This window comes from Quercus lobata, chromosome 3 (genome assembly GCF_001633185.2).
Source record: "Quercus lobata isolate SW786 chromosome 3, ValleyOak3.0 Primary Assembly, whole genome shotgun sequence".
Lineage (NCBI taxonomy): Eukaryota > Viridiplantae > Streptophyta > Magnoliopsida > Fagales > Fagaceae > Quercus > Quercus lobata.
The window spans coordinates 39,502,655-39,525,431 of record NC_044906.1 but is presented as its reverse complement, the minus strand read 5'-3'; the positions used below and the strand labels follow the sequence as shown (position 1 = coordinate 39,525,431).

Sequence of the window (22,777 nt, the reverse complement as noted above, 5' to 3'; positions counted from 1 at the left end):
AATTGGGAAAATCAAGAAGAAAAAAAGAAGGAAAAAAGAATGTGACATAATATTAATATTTCTGCATGATAGGGAGAGAACAAAAGTTTTTTTTTTTTTTTTTTTTTTTTTTTTTTTGTACATTGAAAACCAGCCAACTCCAAAATTTTGGGGCTAAGGTTTTGTTGTTATTATTAACATTGAAAACCAACAATATCAAGGGCCATTTTTAAGATTTCACAATATTTTTTGGATGATTATTTTGATCATTGTATTAGTCATAAGTTCTTGTTTGAAGTTATAAATATTTCTCTCTAGCTAGAGCTTCTGGCTGGTAACCTGAATTGGCATTTTTTTTCCAGGATCTGTGCAATGAATAGATTTGGGAATTTTAAATCAAACTTCATTGATATGTACAGATTAATATTCTTAGTATGGGGTTTATGTACTAGCCTATAAAAGAAGTTGAATGTCTACAATAGGGGATGGCAATGAAGAAGGTTTGTTTGAAGCTCTGCTTTGGTCTGTCCTTAGTGGGGCGAGGTCGGATGCCTTTAACTGGTTAGGGGTGGGTTTGGATTTAAATAACGAAGCCTGTTGGTTCAAAGAAACTCTTGGTTTTGACTCAACCCGTCCCACCCCAAATTGTTTATGTTGTGTATGAATATTAGCTTTCCAGTTAAGCTTCTGCACTGCGTACATTAGTTGTTTGTAAATGCCATAATATACCTTGGAATTGATTCTTTCATCGCGTACTTAATTTAATTTTGTGCCAATTTCTATTTGTTTCTGTCCTTTTTTTTTGTGGGGGTGGGGGACTCATGCAACAATTGGATGCCTGAACAAAAACCTGATTCTACCCAATGACTCTCTTCTCCATCTTTGGGTGTTTAGAGAAATCAAATATTTAATGGTCTACTGATACAGGAGGCACAAAGAGATCTTAATTTTAATTTATTTTTATTTTCTATTTTGCAAGCCAAATGTATATTTATTTGTGAACTAGATTTTAACTAGATAATGTCCCGTGCGATGTGTTGACTACTTTGTAATTTCATTTGAAATTATGTTTATGTATATTAAGACCTACATCACTACATGTGATACTTTTTTTTTTTTTTTTGGTATAATATTTATGTTTGCCCACAATATTGTTGAATACTTTATACTTGATTTTTTAAAATTCATATTTTATTTTAAAAAAATTCTATAACACTATAAGACTATAACATATTATAATATTTACAATAAAAGTAGATTTTATTTTTAAACCGATTAAATGATTTTGAAATCTATAAATAAAAATTTAAAGCTTAAAATATTTTTATATTTTAAAATTACATAAATTTAAGTAACCTCTCAAATACTTCCTCAACCACTCTATTCTCACAACCAAATATAGAGACCTCAATCGTAAACACCCAATTCATTATCTCAATGAAATTAAGGAAATTATTTGTAAGTATCCACATAAAGAGAATGTGATTAAAAAAAAAAGAGAAATTGACTAAAAACACATCAATTTATTAATATTTAGTTTTTTTTTTTGTTGTTGGGCTTCTGTATCCTTTAAAAAAAATGGAAAATACTTTGAAATCATCATTGAATTTTATTTTTATCACTATGGCTCATATAGCACAAAATAGTAGTAAAAAACCTACAAGGAAACTTACAAATTATGAATTCTAACACAAAATAATAAAAAAATAGCTAACTTCATAAATAATCAATTAGAATGTTTCTTTTTCTTTTTCTTTAGTTCTAAAACAAAATACATTTATGACTTTCCCAAACCAAAGTTCCAAAGACTCAAAGCGAATCACAATCTTTATAAAATCCACAATGTCCAACTTCAATATTAAAATCGTAAGTTACCATCACTGAATAAAAAAATGTAAGCCCGCTTCCTTGGTCATAGCCTACTCATACAGATTAGAATTAAATGGTACCACAATGTTGGAGTTATGTAGATGTCATTGAAAGGTTGAAGGTAAATGACATCGTTTTTTTTGTCTCAATGTATTTGGGATGTGATAGCATGAAGAGTTGTGGGCATGTGCATATAAAGGAGTAGAAGTGAAAAGGATGAATGGAAATGGAAAGAGTTTTTTGTGTGTGAGAGAGAGAGAGGAAAAGTCTTGAAACATTGAATCAAATGAAACAAATAGCAATCTTAAATTATTGAATAAAAAATGTAACAAAAAGTAGTCTTGAAATATTAAACCAAAGGAAATAAAGAATCCCTATTTAAAATTTTTTTTTTTTTTTATCTCTGATGTGGTTTGAGAGTATTTCAATTTTTTCATAAAGTGCGCCACATGACAGAAACTAATACTTTCCCGCATGAGGTCTTTGCTTATATATATTGATGATGTTGATACTGATTAGGTGTTATTTAGGTTAAGAGCATTAGTATTAGGTGTGCTAAATGTTAAATTTTTAGCATTTGACACACCATACACTAAAAATCAAACCTCATTACATGTGTCATATGCCAAAAGTTTTAGCACATAGCTACAATACACTTCTATTAGTAGAAGTGTACTGTAGCTATGTGCTAAATATTTTTTTGTAACAATTTCTCTCTCCTCTCTACTAACTCTTTCTCTCATCTCTCTCATATACCTCTCTCCTCTCTCTTTATTACTTTTTTGTTTTTAACAGGTAATGGGTGTTATTTTAGGTTATTTTAATTGATGATATGTTAAAATAAGAGCTCTGATGTAGGGTATATTGTAAAATTGTGTATTAAAACAGATAAAGTAACTTTTTAGTGTGTTAAAATGACATTTTTTTAGCACCAAAAATCAAACCTCATTACGTGTGTCATATGCCAAAAGTTTTAGCACATAGCTACAATACACTTCTACTAGTAGAAGTGTACTGTAGCTATGTGCTAAATTTTTTTTTGTAACAATTTCCCTCTCCTCTCTACTAACTCTTTCTCTCATCTCTCTCATATACCTCTCTACTCTCTCCTCTCTCTTTATTACTTTTCTGTTTTTTAACAGATAATGGGTGTTATTTTAGGTTATTTTAATTGATGATATTTTAAAATAAGAGCTCTAATGTACGGTATATTGTAAAATTGTGTATTAAAATAGATAAAGTAACTTTTTAGTGTAATAAAAATGACATTTTTTTAGCACAACTAATGCTGATGCTCTTAGTAATTTATTTTATTAGAGACGATGTTATCTTTAATTCAATAATTGGGACTTTCCAAGTCAATTAGAATTAGGGTATCCTGTGTTAGTTAGGATAAGGGTTTAGTACTCCTATATAAGCAAATACAATACTCCTATAAAATGGAGATTTATTTTTATGAATAAAATATCTATTGAAATCGTCTCTAGGGTCTGGTTTTGACTTCAAGCAAGTTTAGATGCTAACTCCTAGGTTATCTACCTTTATTTTTCTATTGTTTAATTAAACTATAACAAAGTTCTAGCTTGTCCCAAGTGAGGTGATTGATTCATAAAATTTTTATATGATACTACCCAAACTATGCTACCTTAGATTGTGTAGATTAGATTGGATTGCATTAATATGTGTTGTGCAAGCGTGTGTTGAGTTTGACGTCCGACCTTTAATAGGTAGATCTTGGTTGTGTAAGCAGAGCCCTAATAATAACTTAACTAATCCTATTTTGTGATAGTGTAGGTGTGGTTAGTGCTTCCTCAGATCATGATAAATGATTTGTGATACCTTGATTGTTTGGATCGGTAAATTGTATGAGTGTTGTGTGGGCATGCATTGAGTCCTACATTGGATATACTTGGTTGAACTAGGCTATAAAAGTGATTACAATAAGCCTAATCGTAATGTAACTAACATTTCATTGTGGCTATTGAAAATTGTATCAAAGCCAACATAGTAACCATGTGGTTCGGGGGCAATGTAGGGCAACAAATATCTTGAAAAGGACATTGATACCACTACAGTGCTCTCAAAGTATAGTGTTTAAGCACTCTAAATTGAGAATGGTGACTTTGGCACTCTTTGTTAAAAAATGTTACCGCAAACATTTTTTTTTTTTTAACTCACAATCTTCAACACATAAACACTATAAAATTTGGTTTAAACTTTGCTACCAAACGGGCCCTAACACTCCCTTCATTTGAGGTTGGAGAGAGTCAACAAATTAGTTATTCTGTTAATCACAGTAAGACACTATTCTAAATTTGGGAAAAGATTCCTTTGATCAAATTCTAATCATAGTTAGTAAAACTTTTTTTTTAATTAAATATTACTCCTTATCGTCACTCTGTGGTCAGGAGCGGGTCAATATAACCCTTCAAATTTTAGAATATTCTGTTATTATTATCATTATTATTAGAATGATTAATGTGTTGATTTCTTCAAATCATAATAAAACATATGTAATGTAATTTTTAACTTTTGAGGTGAAGTGTTGTTGCCCTGAACCAGGGAATGCCTAATTTAGACTACAATATAAAGGTCATTTGTAAACCTTTCAATTAAGAAGCAGTAACCCAAAATCCTCACCATGGCCAAGAACAAGACCCTGACCTTCCTCTTCATTCTCTTCACCATTTTCTCAATCTCAACCCTTACCACCACCGCCACAAAAAACCATGGCTTTGCAAGAGTCTTATCTCCACCTAAACTAGGGCTAAAGCGTCAGAAACTAAGCCACCTCCACTTCTACTTCCATGACATAGTCACTGGGAAAAATGCTACAGCCGTGAGAGTTGCCGAGGCTCCGGTGACAAAGACATCACCCACAGCATTCGGAGCTGTGAATGTGATGGATGACCCGTTGACTTTAAAGCCTGAACTGAGTTCCGAACGAGTGGGAAGTGCTCAAGGAATATATGCTGCGGCTTCGCAAAGTGAGGTGGGGTTGTTAATGGATCTCAACTTTGTTTTCACTACAGGAAAGTTCAATGGTAGTACTATCAGTTTGATAGGGCGCAATAGTGTGTTCTCGAATATCAGGGAATTTCCTATCGTTGGTGGGAGTGGGCTTTTTCGCTTCGCACGCGGGTACGCTCAGGCTCATACTTATTCGTTGGAGCCAACTGGTGATGCTGTTGTGGAGTACAATGTTTATGTCTTCCATTATTGACGTGTGTTTTTCTCTTTTCTTTATGACAAACGTTAATTATTAGCTTTTATTTTTTATTTTTTTTAAAGCCATTGAGTTAGTACAACAATAGGAATGATTATTGAAGAGAATAAAGGGTTCAAAGTCCCCTCTCTCATTTTGTTGTACGAAAATAAAATAAAATAAAATCTATTATATTAATTTTTTTCATTTCGGGATTCAAGTGACAAATACATTATTTATAATGTTTCATATACGTGATTTGAACCTCATCTTCCTTTCTCAAAAGATAAAAAATTTCTACATCCCACAAATTATGAATTATAGCATAACACTATTTGATATATTATCAATGGAAAGAATTTGGATTTAACTCTCTTCTCCTATTTTCTTGTATGAAAAAAGAAATCCTCATATTAATATGTACATATCCCATAAGTCATGAATAACAATGAAAAATTTCATGACTTTCATTTGTTCTTTAGGCCCGTGTTAAGTGTTGTAATGTTTATTGGAGCCAATTTATGTCTAGGAATGATTGTTTGTGAGTGTCAATCGATCCATTAGTGAAGTAATCCGTAATGAGGTCTGTTATGAGGTTTGAAATGTTTATTGGAGCCAATCTACGAAGTTCACTTTAAAACTTGGGAGTGATAAAGGTTCGTGAAATTTCTATGAAACAGCCCTGGGGTATGAGCCCACTTCAATTAGAAGGGTCGAAAGTATTTGAAGATTAAAAGTGAGCAAATATCCCTTCCAGTACAGACCATAAAACCTCATGGTATTAATGTCGAGTTTTTGAATGCTATATTTTGAGAGCTAACTTCTCATATTATTCTTACTAAACTATAAGATAAGAAATATTAATAATAAATAAAAAGGAGTTTCTAAATAGAAATAAAATTGTGGATTAATGTAATTCCCTTTCATGGTTTACATTCCCATCTATAACCAAGACTAGGATAAAAAGCGTAAGTTCAAGATGTGGATAAAACAGTAGTTGTCAAACTGATATTTATGAATAGCATTGTCTATGAGTCAGGTCGGATCAAGTTTGTGCCTAATCCGTACTCGACCTGATTGAGACAGGTGACTGAAAATGTGACCCATACTCGACCGAACATATGGGTCAGACCCAACGGTTTGGGTCGTTGGTTAAGGGGGTTGGATTTGTTGGTTAGGTGGGTTTGGGCTTTAGATTGGGCCAATTTCATGGATTTGCATGAATTTTTTTAATTCTATTTTTTACGGGCCTTTTTGGCCCAAATTAACAAGCTTACTTTTCACAAAGATTTATATATTTTTGAATATTTTGTGTGTATATGTGTGTGTGTGTGTGTGTATATATATATCAGATGAGCCACTTTTTACATCATTTATTTTAAATTGAGCCTTCAAGCTTAGCTTGTATTAAGCCATTACACAACTTTGAATATTTTGGGCCTCCAGGCCATATTAGTCCAAATTTAATGTATTTAATGTTTCTAGTTCCCACATATAAACAAATGATGACAACAAATACACAAAATAGCATGTAAAAGCCTGGGCAAAGTAGCAAACAAATAAAAACACACATGATAGCACTTTTTAACCACCTATTAAACCACATAATACAAATAAGAAATATATTCAAAATGCCTTTAGCCTTAAGACCTGGGCAGTACCTTAAAAAGTCAAAAACAAATTAAGAAAACTCAATAGTCTCGTAGGCATAGAAACCCATCTCAACCTTATTATTATTATTATTTCTCACTGAGACTTGAAATATGTCATATTACTCTTCATTTGAGAAATTTGGTGATAGAGTCGGTCCTCATTTTATATGTAAATATTATAGATGTTGTACACATCACTAATCAAAACCAGATTTTCTCTGTAGCAAAAAGGATGAACTAGCCATATATATATGTCATCTTCTTATGCTGGTGTTGTACTTAGGTTGATTTGTCCTTGATATTCCTTGTAACTTATCTTCACAGTATACTTTATACATATACAGTATTCTTAGAAATTGTATAGTTAATTTGTTCTGCTCTTTCATTTTAGAACCAATAATTGAAATTACTAGGTCTAACAGGGTTCGACATTGAGATTGTGATTATTTGACGTGCAGGGGGTTCCAGTAATTTTTAGATCATTAGCACCTTGAGCTTAGTGCGAAACTTTAGGCATCTACTTGTTATTTGAGACTCATATCGTCAGGTAAATGTTCCTATGATTTTAGGCATCTACTTTGTTAAATATTAGCATTGATACACCATGTTGAATATGCTAGTATAGATGCGGAAGTGAAAGCATAAAGTATAAAACACAATAACACACGAGGGTTACGTGGTTCAGCCTAACGGCCTACATCCACGGAGGAAACCCTAAAGGGTTACATTAATAATATATTAGAGTGTAGTACAAATCCTGTATTACAATGAATCATAACATGTGTATATATAGTAGACTAAACCCTAGACTAATAGACTTCTAGTACAAGTAGGAGACTTGGCTTGCACACAAAGTAGAATTAGGCTTGGGCCTATACTAATGGGCTAATATATCTCTAACACCCCCTCTCAAACTCAAGATGGAAACTTGATGAAATCTTGAGATTTGATAAGGTTGAGAAGATCCCTTGAATGAAGTTTGGCTCTGTGACGGTAGTTTGAGGAAGGCAATGGTCTTGCAGTGTTGATGCGACTTCTAACGGTGGCTTGACTATACCGGAGAGTTTTGACGGCAGTAGTAGGAAGCCAAAGAAGATGAACGCAGCGAAGAAAAACACCGAGGAAGACAAAGATTGCTCTTAAATGTACCGTAAGGACAGAAAACCATGGCTTCAAGAAGGTGGCTCTGATACCATGTTAAATATTAGTATTGATACACCATGTTGAATATGCTAGTATAGATGCGGAAGTGAAAGCATAAAGTATAAAACACAATAACACACGAGGGTTACGTGGTTCAGCCTAACGGCCTACATCCACGGAGGAAACCCTAAAGGGTTACATTAATAATATATTAGAGTGTAGTACAAATCCTGTGTTACAATGAATCATAACATGTGTATATATAGTAGACTAAACCCTAGACTAATAGACTTCTAGTACAAGTAGGAGACTTAGCTTGCACACAAAGTAGAATTAGGCTTGGGCCTATACTAATGGGCTAATATATCTCTAACATACTTATTCTCATTTCAACTATAATTATTGGACTTATGATCGTGGGAAACATTCTTTACTTGAAAAGATTTACACCCTCAGCTGTAGCTGCTATCTGTCAATACCAAGCCTTGTCGGTTGCAAGCAGTTCAGATATTGTCTCCTCTACCTCCATTTACACCACCACTTCGACCCGTTGGGCTGTTACTGCAACAACCGTGACCACCATCAACACCATCTCCCAAGCTATGATACTAGTACACTTTCCATTTGCAGCCTCCACAGTTGCAAAAGGTGCCACCTCTTCTGCCATCATGTATGTACTGCTGTGAGCCTCACCTTGTTTCCACCACCCTTCCATCGTCAGTTTCACTTTGACATTGCCACCTTTGTCACCATTGTGCCTCTGCCATTGCCACCAATACCAGCAACACCATATTTCTGCCATTGTTTACTCTTCTTCCAACATCACTCTACCTTAGGATCACATATATCTCTTCCATACTGTCTTCACTATCCTTGTTATCTCCGCCATAGCCTCCAGAAATTGAAGCTATATGAGCTTCACACCAAGCAATATATACTTTCACAAAACCACAATTTTATTCAGTTCCATGAAATAAAATTTGAAATGCAATAGGAAAAAAAGAAGAAAAGAAAAGGTCTGAAGTCTCGAGATTCTTGATTCTTGAACTTGTAAGCCTTGCCCAAGGACTTCACAAACTTAAGATTGCAAGTTTGTGCTGACAATGGTCATAACATGACCATATATATTTGTATTGTTTATGTGGTCATGCTTAGAACAAAAGTCTAGCTTTTACATATCTTTGTATATCAGCCCTGTTACACGAATTCATTTTTTATTATTATCTAATTTTAAGTATTTCTTTCTTGTTGCAACAAGAGTAGAATGGAGAAATTTGTGGCAATTATATTTATGCCATACTTGTAATGTGTTGTGGGAGTCTAGTGAGATCAGATGCAATTGACCATCACTACAAAGCAGGAGATCGTGTCCCTCTCTATGTCCACAAGGTTGGGCCACTTCACAATCCCAGGTAAAGTCTCAGTCTGCCTACAAATTGAGTGTTTGAGTTGATTTAGTGTCAATATGAATTTTCATTAATTTGAAATCGATTTGCGTGTTTGCATCTCCTGTTCTTCTGCCAACATCATTTTTCATATGGAGGATTCCCATTCAGGATTTATACGGGTTATATCGGTTGGAGTTTTGCTTTTGTTATGTACTTATGAGTATTGATTCAAGAAAACTATTTTTGTATCAATACTTGAAATCTATAGTTTTTTTTTTTTTCAAAAATTAACCTCATATGTGTTTGTGTAGGGCTGTTTGGGTGGGTTGTGTTCATGATGATGTGTGCATATTTGATTCTGTACACTGTTTTGAATGTGGCATAGTTGATTTCAATGATAAAAATTTGTTATGAATCTTATATGTAGAAATAATAAATTTAATCATCTAACCATTTGTCTAACAACTATAAACTTTTAGTTTATATATTAGATCTTGCTTGCAAATTTATGAGACAAAGAGAGCTTCTTACCATAAATTAGCTAATGCAACATACAAATTCTTCTATTTTTTCCTTTTTGTTGGGTAAAGATAGATTAACCCTGGTTAATTAATTTAATTATCCAAGTTGATTAATTAGGTCAAATTACATGCAAATTATGGAGGCACGAAAAAATCACCAAATAAACTAAATGCATCAGAAATTAAATTGACACGGTGATCTGTTGACAAATGGGAAAAACCTTTTGCAAAGCAAAAACCCCACCAGGTAAATTTAAAGTCACCACTCCTAAAAATCCACTAATCAATAATCAAGCAGTTACAGGTATGAGAAATTTTACCACTACTCTGACTTATCCCAAAATACCAACTTACAGTTGAACTTTCGTTCTAATACCCAATTGGGCTTGATCTTGTAATTGTCTTCTTTCCCTTGTTACACAAATCTCCAATTTGTGAATAACTCATTTGCACGAATCTCAGTACATGATTAACTTCAGCAACTTGAATGGTTGTTATTGGTTGTAAAGTTCTTCACTTCATCAATATTGAAAATCAGGAAGCACTTTATTACAAAACCCTATGACGTACAAACGCAATAGTTTTACACAGAGGAAGTATGAGTTCTAGGTTTCTATATCCGTATATGACAGTTTTTAAAATTTGCCTTATATATGTCTAGAGTTGTGAGAAAAGAAACCCTAATCAAATAAGACAGCATGGGCCAAATTTTAGATCTGGAATTCTGAAATCGTAATTCTCGATAGATCGAGCTTGTGTCCAGCTTGTGTTGAGCTTCTTCATTTAACCTGGATAGCAGTATTTGTCGAGTTTCTGTCAAGATTTAATGAATCAGCTTTTCTTTACTTGTTTTTTGGATTAATCTTCATGTCTTTAAAGATACCACTTGATATGTTTGAGCAACATATCTCTTGATACATTAAACCTAACTTAGATCTACCAAATTACAAAGAAAGTACGTTTTGTCAAATGATTGGCCAATTATATAGAAAATATGACCCTAAACACTTTTCAAATATAGTGAAACTTATCGTTACTTTGATCTTCCTTTCTGCTTCTCAGGTTTTCATCTTCACTTATGTCTTATGTTCACTGATCTATATTTTTACTACTTGTTCTTATATGTTATTTTTCTCTATAATTGGATGGATTATACTGACAGATTATGCAGAGGAGAAGAAGGAAACTCTAGGTGAGGTATTGAATGGAGATTGTCTTGTCAGTGCTCCATATCGACTTGAATTCCTGACAAAGAAAGATTCTCAAGCTGTTTGTAGGAAGAACTTGATAAAGGAAGAAGTTTCTCAATTCCGAAATGTGGTCAAAAGACATTATTACTACAAATTTTATATTGATGACCTGCCAGTCTGGGGATTCATTGGATGGATCAAAATGCTAGACTCAACCGGTCGAAATGAGAGATATTTCTTTGCAAGCATCTTCATTTTGAGGTTCATTTTAATAAGGACCGTGTAATTCAGATCAATCTCACTACAGAGTCTGTGATGGACCCGCCTGAGGGCAGGGGATTACTTGTGGACTTCAGTTACGATGTGATATGGAAGGAAACTGACACTATATTGGAGGAAAGGATGAAAATATACTTTCCGTACTTTTCATCACTAGACCACTTACCAAAGACGGAGTTTGGACTTGGAGTTAGGGGAGGCGATTTTATTGTTAATTGTATGTGGTAGCTTCAGCTTTACTATTTAGCCGACAAAGGTTTTCTTTTATTATTTTTATTTTTATTGTGTAGAGCGTGTCTTTTGTTGGTAATGACAAAATTATTTTGTTTAAAGTTTTTTAAAGGGCCAGGTTGTTTGTTTCTTGTAAAATTGGTTGATTAGTCTCAAATTTTTTTTTAGCTTTGCTATCGCCTATCAATAATTTTTGTTATTGGGCTAATATTTTGGGCTTGTGTGTGTATGTGTATATATATTTTAGATTTTAGATCTATAAAAATTTTTTATGACTTTTAAAAGGAGGAAAATACTAGATCTACAAACTTTTTTACAAATTGTTGTTGTGATTAGTGGTTTTTAATAAGTAAAAAAGTGATGTAAGTGGTGGATCCAGATACAAACCAGTAAAAATTTGTTATCTCAATAGTTTGTAAAAATATTGTAAAAAAATTTGTAGTTGTAACATTTCTTTTATAATGATCAATAAGGGGGACAAATGTAATTTTATTAAAGGAAGTTGCTAAAATTAGTACCTAAATGTATAATTATATAATTATATTCTTTATTTAAAAAATTAGGGGGGGCCATTGCCCCCCCTAGTCCATGAATGGCTCCGTGCACTTACATATCCGCTGGAATTCGGCCGGGAATACATTTGTTATGATTCTCATCCTAACTGGTGGCCTTGTAACATTTTACATGAGAGTCCTTAAGAAAAATTTAATGGAGTAAGTATGTATGAGTGTATAAGTATTCATTTCAATTGGATGATTATCTTTCATTACTATTGATTTATTTTATTTACTCGATTCCTTGAAAGACATACATACGATGAAGTATTAGCTGATGACCAAGAAGAGAAGGGATGGAATTTGCTGCAGTCCTTGTTTCTGGCACTCTTTTGTTTACTCTGTAAGCATTTAAGTAACAAAGTCTTGTCTTTTTAAGTATTTAAGTATTTAGTTTAGCAAAAAAAAAAAAAAAAGTATTTAAGTATTTAACTTGTCCTTAAGATGAGTACATTGATAATTTTTTTGTAACTTTTTTCTGTCTGCATTTCAGTACTGAACTAATTTTGATACTCTGATTGGTTGGTATATTTTATCAATATGACTGAGGAAACCTATTGACAGCATTGGTGGTCATATATGCAATTACGTATGGAGTTGCAGCATACACATCAACCTTTTCTTAGGAGGAGTTTGGATTCAGCTTATCTTGCGTCCACGTTTGCCTTCAAAGCGTTTCAGGCTTTTTTTTTTTTTTTTTGGTAGCCGCACTTGTTGACTTTTTCACAGTGAACAGTGTATTTGTACACTGTTAACGGACCCACAAATTACACTTTTCAGCAATTTTTTCATTAAAAATGGGTCTCACGGTACTATTCACACATTTAAAATTTATTTTGCTATAATGTTTTCAGTTTTCAGTTTTCAGTTTCAGCAAAGTGTGTGTTTGTATTCAGCTTCTGCGTCCACGTTTAGCGTTTCATGCGTTTCAGCTGTTTTTTTTTTTTTTAGCCGCACTTGTTGACTTTTTGTCCGTGAACAGTGCATTTGTGCACTGTTTATGGACCTACAAATTATACTTTTCAGCAACTTTTTCATTAAAAATGGGTCCCACGATACTATTTACACATTTAAAAATTATTTTGTTACAGTGTTTTCAGTTTTCAGTTTTAGCAAAATAAGTTCTATCCAAACATACCCAAAATAAGTTCTATCCAAACAGACTCTTATTGTCAACTTGAAGGAACAAATTGGGTCTGTACTGATATATATATTTTTAATGAAACTGCCTAAGTTTTTAGTTTAAAACATCAAAAAATGCCGAATGAATTATAAGACTTTTTTTTAGGAAACAAAATCAAAAAAGAATTACGAGCCTCTTGGCTTAACTAAAAAGAGTATTCAATGAATAAAAAACAAAAATACACAAATTGCAAACACAACAATAAAAGCTAAATACTCAATTTTTCCTACGAATAGACATTAGCACCTTCACATATGGAAGGAATATATTTCTTCCCTCTTTTTAGAGAAAAGTAGAGATGAGCCAAACGTACAAGACATAAGTGTACGGATAAGTGCCATTGAGCTAGAAAACCATTAGAGAATTTTACTTCTCGTCGCAGATACGTAACGTCTCACTTCCTAACTTATAGTATTGGAAAATTCTACTAACATATAGAGACAAAACCTGTATTTACAATGATTAAAACAATCTTAAAATAAAAGATTTTGGTTAATCCATTAAATAAAAAATTATCTGTTAATTTTAATTTCAAACAATTTTTTTAATTTTTTTTTTTTTCCATTTTCTGAATTTTTTTTTTTTTTTTTTTGGCAATTGTGAATGACTTATTTCATTTATGAAAAAAAAATCCTTCATATAATTTCCACTATATGAAAAAAATTACTCCTTTGATTTTTAGAATAAAAATATAATATTTTGTATAGATAGATCATTTAAATTTTTTTATAATTATTTTACTCTGGCCGTTTAACCAGTTATTTGAAAATTTGATACCATCACCATGGATATTTGTATTGTATGATTTTCAAGGAAGCAAAATGCTTCATTAAATTTTAGTAAAATGATTTAATGAATTGTGTGCATAATTTTAACAAAAATACATATAATCATATAACCAAAACTTTAAACCAAATTGATTAGTTTTTCCGAATTTTGGCCTGACAGGCAAGGAACCTGTTGCTCACGGGTTGCCTTTCTTATGGTCCTCTGCTGTTTACATTCTGCTTACTTAATATGGTTGCAATTTCTTACAAAGCAACTGCAGCTCTTCCCTTCGGAACAATCTTGCTAATAGTTGTTTTATGGATGTTTGTTGCATTTCCATTGTTCATTTTGGGTAAGACTGTTGGAGAAAATTGGAAAGTCGAGTTTCAGGCTCCTTGCCTCACCACAAAGTTCCCAAGAGAAATTCCACCATCCTGCTGGTACAGTACAGGGGTGTTCTAGTATCTGGGGTTACAAGTTCTACAGCATAAACAGCATCATAGTTGTTGTCTTCATTATTCTTCTGATTTTCACTGCTTTGGTTACTGTGGCTTTGACCTACTTTCAGCTTGCTGCTGAAGATCATCAATGGTGGTGGAGGTACACATACATTTTTATCATACAGTCATTTGTTACTGTTGCAATTTTTTTTTATTGCACTGAAAGTATAGATCCAAACAAAAACTTATCTTATTCATCAGTCCATGTATCTCTTTGGGAATACAACAACAGATGTAGCAAGGATCATGAAGAAATCGATAACTTAAAACAAATCCTGCCCAAACTTTCTGGACCAATTAGCTAGATTTCTTGTACTTCTTGTGACACACACAGTAAAATGTAAATTTTTTTAATGAATAAGATTTTATTCAAAACACTAAAAGTACAACTATGGAAGTCATGCAGTTGCAAACTATATTGTAAGTGGTAGATCCTCTGCTTCTTGAAAACTGTACGGTGAAGCATTTGTTTGCTCTTTCATAAGGGAATGCTAAGAATTGCACTTTGGTGTATAAGTTCCAAATTTTTTTACATTGCATTAGAAGAAATCTTATCACTGAATTAGTGTCAGCTGAACTGATATATAAATTATGAATGAGTGTCGATTCTGTTGTATCACTGATCTTTTGCAATTGAAGTCCCTCAATGCCTAGCTTAGTTTATATTTATGACTAGTAGTTCCTTATTATGTTTTGATTTTGTGTAGTCTTTTGTGCACCCTTTATATTGATCAGTCACAAGATTATTGTTGGTATTTAATTGTACTAGGCCTACTGATGTTGTAAGTGATACTGATTTCTGCTAAAATAGTGTGAAGGCCTACTTGAAATGGTCTTTTGTCGTACCATCAAATGTTGTCTCAACTGTTAATATTGGTATTCTTCCTGTATCCAACCTATCTCACATTTTGTTAATCTGGAAGCTGCATCTTTGGACCATAGGTTTATCTACTAATCTATTGCTTATGCTTTACTAGAACCTTCTACATTTTAAAATTTTTTATGTCTATCTAGGAAATTTCTTGAGCTTGAATGAGAGCTTTCAGTGCTAGTTTTATTAACTGATCAGAGCATGTATATGAATCTTTCTCAGGTCCTTTCCTTGTGGTGGATCAACAGGTTTGAACGTTTTTGGCTACTGCATTCATTATTACTATGCACTAACAAATATGTCCGGTTTGTTGCAAACCTCGTTCTTCTTTGGATACACGGCCTGCATCAGCTGTAGCATCTTCCTAATGCTTGGGACCGTGGATTATCTTGCCTCTTTGCTCTTTGTCCATCACATTTATGGGTCTATTAAGTTTGATTAGTGGGTCTATCAGTACTTGTGGGACCATGAGTCGTTTAAGTATGGTTCAGCTGTGCCTCAGATTTCAAAGAATGATATGAATAATGAGTATGCTTCAAGAATGCCCCAGATTTCAAAGCATGATATGTACTATGGGTATTATTAGTTGGTCATTGATGCTCCCTGCATCAGTCATATGTCAAAAAAAAAAAAAAGAAGAAGAAGTTGTTTATTGATTTTTTTGGCCTTGTTGAGGATTCTGCTGATAAGTCCTATGCTAATTTACATAATTTATATCAATACAATAATGGCAACTAAAGACAATGTTTTTGTGCATCTCATTGGAGGGTTGAAATGGGTAAGGAGAGAGGATGACTTGGAGAATTTCCACCCAGACAAAACTACCCAAAACTTGTGAATTAATCCTAGAAGACGCACACTGACTCTACAGAATAAATTTTGAGATTGACCAAGTTAGGAAGTAGCAACTAGCAACAGACGAAGCTACCATGCTAAATGGCCTTACACTTCCTAATCCCTTCTCTTTCTCTTGTCACAGGGTTGATCCCACCTCCTCCTATTAAAATTAGCAACACAAATAAATAAATAAATAACACAATCTTACATGACTGCAATGACTGTCAAGGTCCTCAAGGATAGGGATAAGGCTTTCATGGGCAAACAAGGTACTTGGCAAGAGAACTTTGGGTTCAAAATTCATGGTTTAATGAATTTATCACATAATTCATTAAATAGGTTACATGAAAGTATATTTTGATGGTTTTATTAATTTTCATGTAGTGGGTTGGGGGACAAACATGGTAATTGGCAAGTGAACTTTGGGTTCAAAATTCTTAATTTCATAGATTTATCACATGATTTATTAAATTGGTCATATGATTAAAAGTACTTTTTTTTTATTATAGTTTTATTAATTGTCATTAGTGGGATGGAAGAATTTTTCCTCCAAACCATTTTGGAGGTAAATTTTTTCCAATTGGATATTTTTCCTTCAAAACTTAAATCTACTGAAAATGGAAAACACTAAATTTGTATACACAACCCATTACACATATGTTTGGTAGGTATGAATGTTGGAAAGTAAAGCTTCTGAAATTTAAATCTACTAAAAATGAAAAAGAATAAATCTATGTATTATAGATAGTAGGCAGCCATGGATGTTATAAAGTAAAGTAGGTTTTAGGTGTGTTCCAGCCTATTTGGTACATGTGTTTAAACACATGTTTTCAGTTTTGAAACATTACGCGCATTTTTATACATTTTTTTACCCACATGTATTTCCAAAAAATACAAACAACGTTACTAAAACAACGTTACCAAACGGCCCATTGTTTTTGCCCTATTCTCAATCTTTTTTTTTTTGATAAACTGCAATTTCATTAAAGACTAAGCAGGAAAAAAAAGAAAAAGAAAGGCTAATTACAGTTATTACAAGAGAAACTTACTTTAAAAGCAATAGTATGTTTAGTAGCAAAATGAGTTGCTGAGTTTAGAAATCTCTTAATCCAACAAAACTCGCAACTAACGAAAGATACACTTAAATCAAAAGCATTACAAATGATAGAGGAGATAGATCAATTAGTTGGTTCTTCCTCTTTAGAAAGGGCATCAAAACATATTGCATATGGTTACCCTCACTTTCACTTGACCACGTGTTCTTTTATAACAAGTGTGCATTTGGAACGCATGGAAAACGTGCATTCTTTCTGTGCGTTCTAGCATTTAGTTAAAAAAATGGTAGATCCCGTGCACTATTTACAAAACCCACAAGTACTTTTTTAAAGAAAAACAACTTCAATATTAGGTTTCACTGCACTATTCACACATTTAAAAATTATTTTGTTACAGTATTTTCAGTTTTCAGTAATAAGCAATATCCAAACAGAGACCCCAAATCTTTCACGTCAAATAACGGAGAAGATACTTGGTGCCCATGTTGTACATGTTTTCAGAGTCATGATCATGAAGATTGATGTAAGCGTGATAGAAATTAATATTCTATTTTCCTGTGAATTGGTTTGTTGATTGGTGTAAGTAATTTATGATTTCTATTCATTTGTTTATAATCTGGTTCCATTTACATCAAGGTTAAGACCTTGGTATATAACAACAAATTGGTTAGTCAGTTCTACAATCGTGACAATCAAGACATCAAGTCTTTCTCCTTGGCAGTTGGTACTGTATAAGTCAATCAAGTCAATATAGATTATAACTTTGGGGTTTAAGACTATAACTTTAAAGTTAATATTTTATATAATAATTTTTATTATTTAAAATTCATTGTTCTTACTTTTTAATATAATTATTTTACTTAATAGATCTGCTAAAAAAAAAAAAAAAACTTAATAGTGATTGGGTTGGATTTATATCAATTATATATATAATGTTTTTTTATTTAGAAAATGCTAAAGTTACTATATAAACTTTACAAACTAATATGACAATAAATGTGATTAAAGACACTTCAACAAAAAAAGTATTTAAATTACTTGTGATTGATAACATATCAATTTATAAGACTTATGTAATAAAAATTGTAACTGTTTTACTGTTTTAGCATCACTCAATTTTTGGGCTTTCTTAGGAGTAGAGGTAAAATGTACAACTCACATGTTTTTCTCTAGTACGAAGCATTATTTCATGGCCTAAGTGGCAGAGACTTAGAGCTGAACTTAATAGGGTGTAATTTAGGTATAGTTTTTTATGTACTTTATATTAGGTATTCCAAATAATTTCGAACACATGATATATTGCTTATATCTAATGATGTTTAGATTTGGTTGGTGGATTTACCTTCAACTTTTTTTTGCTGCCTTGGCAACTAAGGTAATATATTAAAGTTTTCTTTATTATTTTATATTTATTTATTTTTATTTTTATAGAAGAGTAATATCTTGAAGTTAATTCAATAAAATTTATCATCTTCTACACCAAAAAGAAAAAAAAAATACAAACAATATTATCTTTTCCAAGAACAATTAAATTTAAGACAAAGTTTAGCCACAGAATTGATTGTAACTTTCAGCTACAAACTCACTCAATAAAATAAATATTACTACATATTTTGAAAATCTAATCGTTAAATTGCATGCTCTTTACACTCTTAATACACATGTCAAATTTTGTGTCAATTGAATATTATTTACTATATGCTTTATAAGCTTATATTTTATGCATAATTTTAAATTACAAAAACTTACAATTTAAAAAATTTATTGATGACATAGCTATCGATTTTTAATTTTCTTGAAATTTTACAAGCATGAAGGATATAAAAAAAAAGATGTAATCCAATGGTGGATTTGTAAAAATTCATCTCCAATAAAAAGATATTGAGTGAAGTTGTAGCTTGAGTTTACAACCAATGTTGTAACTAAATTTTATTCTTAAATTTAATGCAATTTTTATGTTTGGATTTAATTAGAAAATCTAATGTATTGCACTTAAAGATCTATACATAAATTTACCTTTTATATATATATATATATATATATATATTTATATATACATATATATAATATTCAATTGTTACAAGTCGGGGATTTGAAACTCATAACTAACAAAAGATACACTTAGATCAAAAGCATTACGAATGATAGAGGAGATAGACCAGTTGGTTCTCCTCTTTAGAAAGGGTATCAAAGCATATTGCATATGGTCACCCTCACTTTCACTTGACCATGTGTTCTTTTATATCAAATCTTTCACGTCAAATAATGGAGAAGGTATTTGGTGCCCATGTTGTACATGTTTTCAGAGTCATGATCATGGAGATTGATGTAAGCGTGATAGAAATTAATATTCTAATTTTCTTGTCGATTGGTTTGTTGATTGGTGTAAGTAATTTATGATTTCAATTCATTTGTTTTTAACAAAAAGAGTAACTTATAATCTGGTTCCATTTACATCAAGGTTAAGACCTTGGTATATAACAACAAATTGGTTGGTCAGTTCTACAATCGTGACAATGAAGACATCAAGTCCTTCGCCTTGGTAGTTTGTACTGTATAAGTCAATCAAGTCAATATAGACTATAACTTTGGGGTTTAAGACTATAACTTTAAAGTTAATATTTTATATAATAATTTTTATTATTTAAAATTCATTGTTCTTACTTTTTAATATAATTATTTTACTTAATAGATCTGCTCAAAAAAAAAAAAAAAAAACTTAATAGTGATTGGGTTGGATTTATATCAATTATATATATACATATATGTATAATGTTTTTTAATTTAGAAAATACTAAAGTTACTCTATAAACTTTACAAATTAATGTGGCAATAAATGTGATTAAAGACACTTCAACAAAAAAAAGTATTTAAATTACTTATTGTGATCAAGGTTGTCAAAATCAGGATCCTACGTAAGATCCTGAGAGGTAGGTGGGATCGTGGATCGTAGGATCGGATTGTGGATCGTAAGATCCTACATTATTTGAGGAAAAAAAAAACAAAAAATACACTTTGGTATATTAAATAATCACATAAATTATACATTGATTGATATAATTACCATACATCACTATATCCATTTGTAAGCATCATTTAAAGAGGCCAAAAATCTCAAAATTTGACACTCTGTTAGAATATTTTTTATTTGGGTCCAAATGACGCTTTCTCTACATCAGAGTGGAAAAACTTGGTCTATTGGGATTTTATTTTTCATTTGGATTCAACTGAGCCTTCTGTCAAGTTAAAAAAGATTACAAGAAACAAAGGTCGTTTGGGATCGTCAGAATCATACAATCCTATTGATCCTGAATGATCGCAAAGATTCTTGAAAGATCTAGATCATTTTGGACAGGTGAGATCGTAAAATCGTAGGATCGTAGGATCCAGATCGGGATTTTGACAACCATGATTGTGATTGATAACATATCAATTTATAAGACTTATATAATAAAATTTGTAACTGTTTTAGCATCACTCAATTTTTGGGCTTTCTTAGGAGTAGAGGTAAAATGCACAACTCACATGTTTTTCTCTAGTACAAAGCACTGTTTCATGGCCTAAGTGGCATAGACTTAGAGCTGAACTTAATAGGGTGTAATTTAGATACAGTTTTTTAGGTATTTTATATTAGGTACTCCAAATAATTTCGAACACATGATATATTCCTTATATCTAATGATGTTTTGATTTGGTTGGTGGATTTACCTTCAACTTTTTTTTGCTGCCTTGGCAACTAAGGTAATATATTAAAGTTTTCTTTATTATTTTATATTTATTTATTTTTATTTTTATAGAAGAGTAATATCTTGAAGTTAATTCAATAAATTTTCTCATCTTCTACTCCAAAAAGGGGGGGAAAAATACAAACAATACTACCTTTTCCTAGAACAATTAAATTTAATGCATTTTTTATGTTTGAATTTAATTAGAAAATCTAATTTATTGCACCTAAAGAACTATACATAAATTTACCTTTTATATATATAGAAGATTATGCAATATCACTAAACTACAAAACTCTTGATAAGTACAAACATATCTAGTTAACATAGAAGTGACAAAACTTCTCTGTTTTTTCAGTCCTAACACAGCAAAGGAGATCCAGGAAGAGATAAAAGTGCGATTTGGTATTCAAGTGATTTGGAAACATGAGAAGTATTTGGGCCTCCCATCATTGGTGGGAAGAAATAAGAAGAATACTTTTAAGGAAGTCAAGACAAAATTGGCTAAGAAAATGGCTGGTTGGAAGGAAAAGCCATCGTCTAAAGCTGGGAAGGAAAATCTGATAAAAGCGATGGCCCAAGCTATTCCGACGTATTCTATGAGCTGTTTTAAAATTCCTGATTCCCTTTGTGATGAGATGACAAGTATTATTAGGAATTTTTGGTGGGGGCAGTGTAAGGAGGAGTGGAAAATGGCATGGATCAGTCGGGAGAAACTTTGTGCTCCAAAAGCTTGTGGGGGAATGGGGTTCAAGTAACTGAAACAATTTAATTTGGCCATGTTGGCAAAATAAGGATGGCAGCTCCAGTCTGGGAATGACTCCTTATTGTATAAGGTTTTTAAGGCCAAATATTTTCCAAGGTGTGAATTTGTGGATGCATGTCTTGGAAAAAGTCCTTCATTTTCTTGGAGGAGTATTTTGGTGGCTTAGGCAATTGTCAAGAATGGCAGAAGGTGGCAGGTGGGTAATGGTCATAGCATAATGATTTGGAAGGATAAATGGGTGCCATCTCTCTCAACTTATAAGGTAGTATCTCCTGTCTCAAGTTTACCTGAGGACTCTCGAGTTGTAGCCCTTATAGATGAAGTAAACTAGTGCATGGAAAAATGAGTTGGTGCAGCAAATTTTCTTTCCTCATTAAGCCGACTTAATCTGTAGTATTGCTCTAAGTGTGAATCTGCTAGTGGATAAGCAGGTCTGGGCTTTAACGCACAATGGAATCTTTAGTGTTCGTAGTGCATATAAGTTGGCCATGGAGATGAGCTTAACTGTACCGGTGGGTGGTGTGTCTGATGGTAGTCAGTCAAGACGATTTTGGAAGTATCTATAGAGCTGCAATATTCTGCACAAGATCTGCCACTTCGCTTGGAGGGCTCGCAAAGATGTTTTACCCACGAAGGAGAACCTGGTCAGGCACAAAGTGCTGTTGGACAGTGTTTGTAATGAATGTCATGTGGAGGAAGAGTCTTTAGCCCATCTGTTCTGGCGGTGTCAACGTGCTAGCGAAATATGGCACACTTCTACTTTGTTTCAGGGCTTTGGGAGTTCCCAATTTGGGTCGTTCATGGATATGCTCTGGTATGTGGTGATGATAGCTCAATGGGATCACAGTGGGGGAAAAACTGATTGTGATAGCTTGGGTGTTGTGGTCGAACCGGAATGAGTGTAGAAATGATGGTGCAAAAAATCAAGTCAGGCCTTAGTGCATGGTGCGTTGGAGTATTTATGTGCGTATCAGGCCTATATAGAGGTCATAGGTTCAAAGTAGCCACCTGAGGCAGCGGTGTGGACGCCTCATTCTCCTTCTCCTTCTCGCTACAAAATA

General features: G+C 32.6%; 1 protein-coding gene and 1 pseudogene across 1 annotated transcript; both read left to right on the top strand.

Annotated features, from left to right (window-relative positions):
- The first annotated feature begins 4,482 nt into the window (after positions 1 to 4,482).
- Positions 4,483 to 5,096, top strand: LOC115978933 (dirigent protein 22-like). The gene has a single exon (XM_031100858.1). The coding sequence runs from the start codon at positions 4,490 to 4,492 to the stop codon at positions 5,069 to 5,071; it is 582 nt and encodes a 193-aa protein (XP_030956718.1). The 5' UTR covers positions 4,483 to 4,489; the 3' UTR covers positions 5,072 to 5,096.
- Positions 5,097 to 9,112: 4,016 nt separating this feature from the next.
- LOC115980873 lies at positions 9,113 to 15,775 on the top strand (annotated as a pseudogene).
- Positions 15,776 to 22,777: the final 7,002 nt, after the last annotated feature.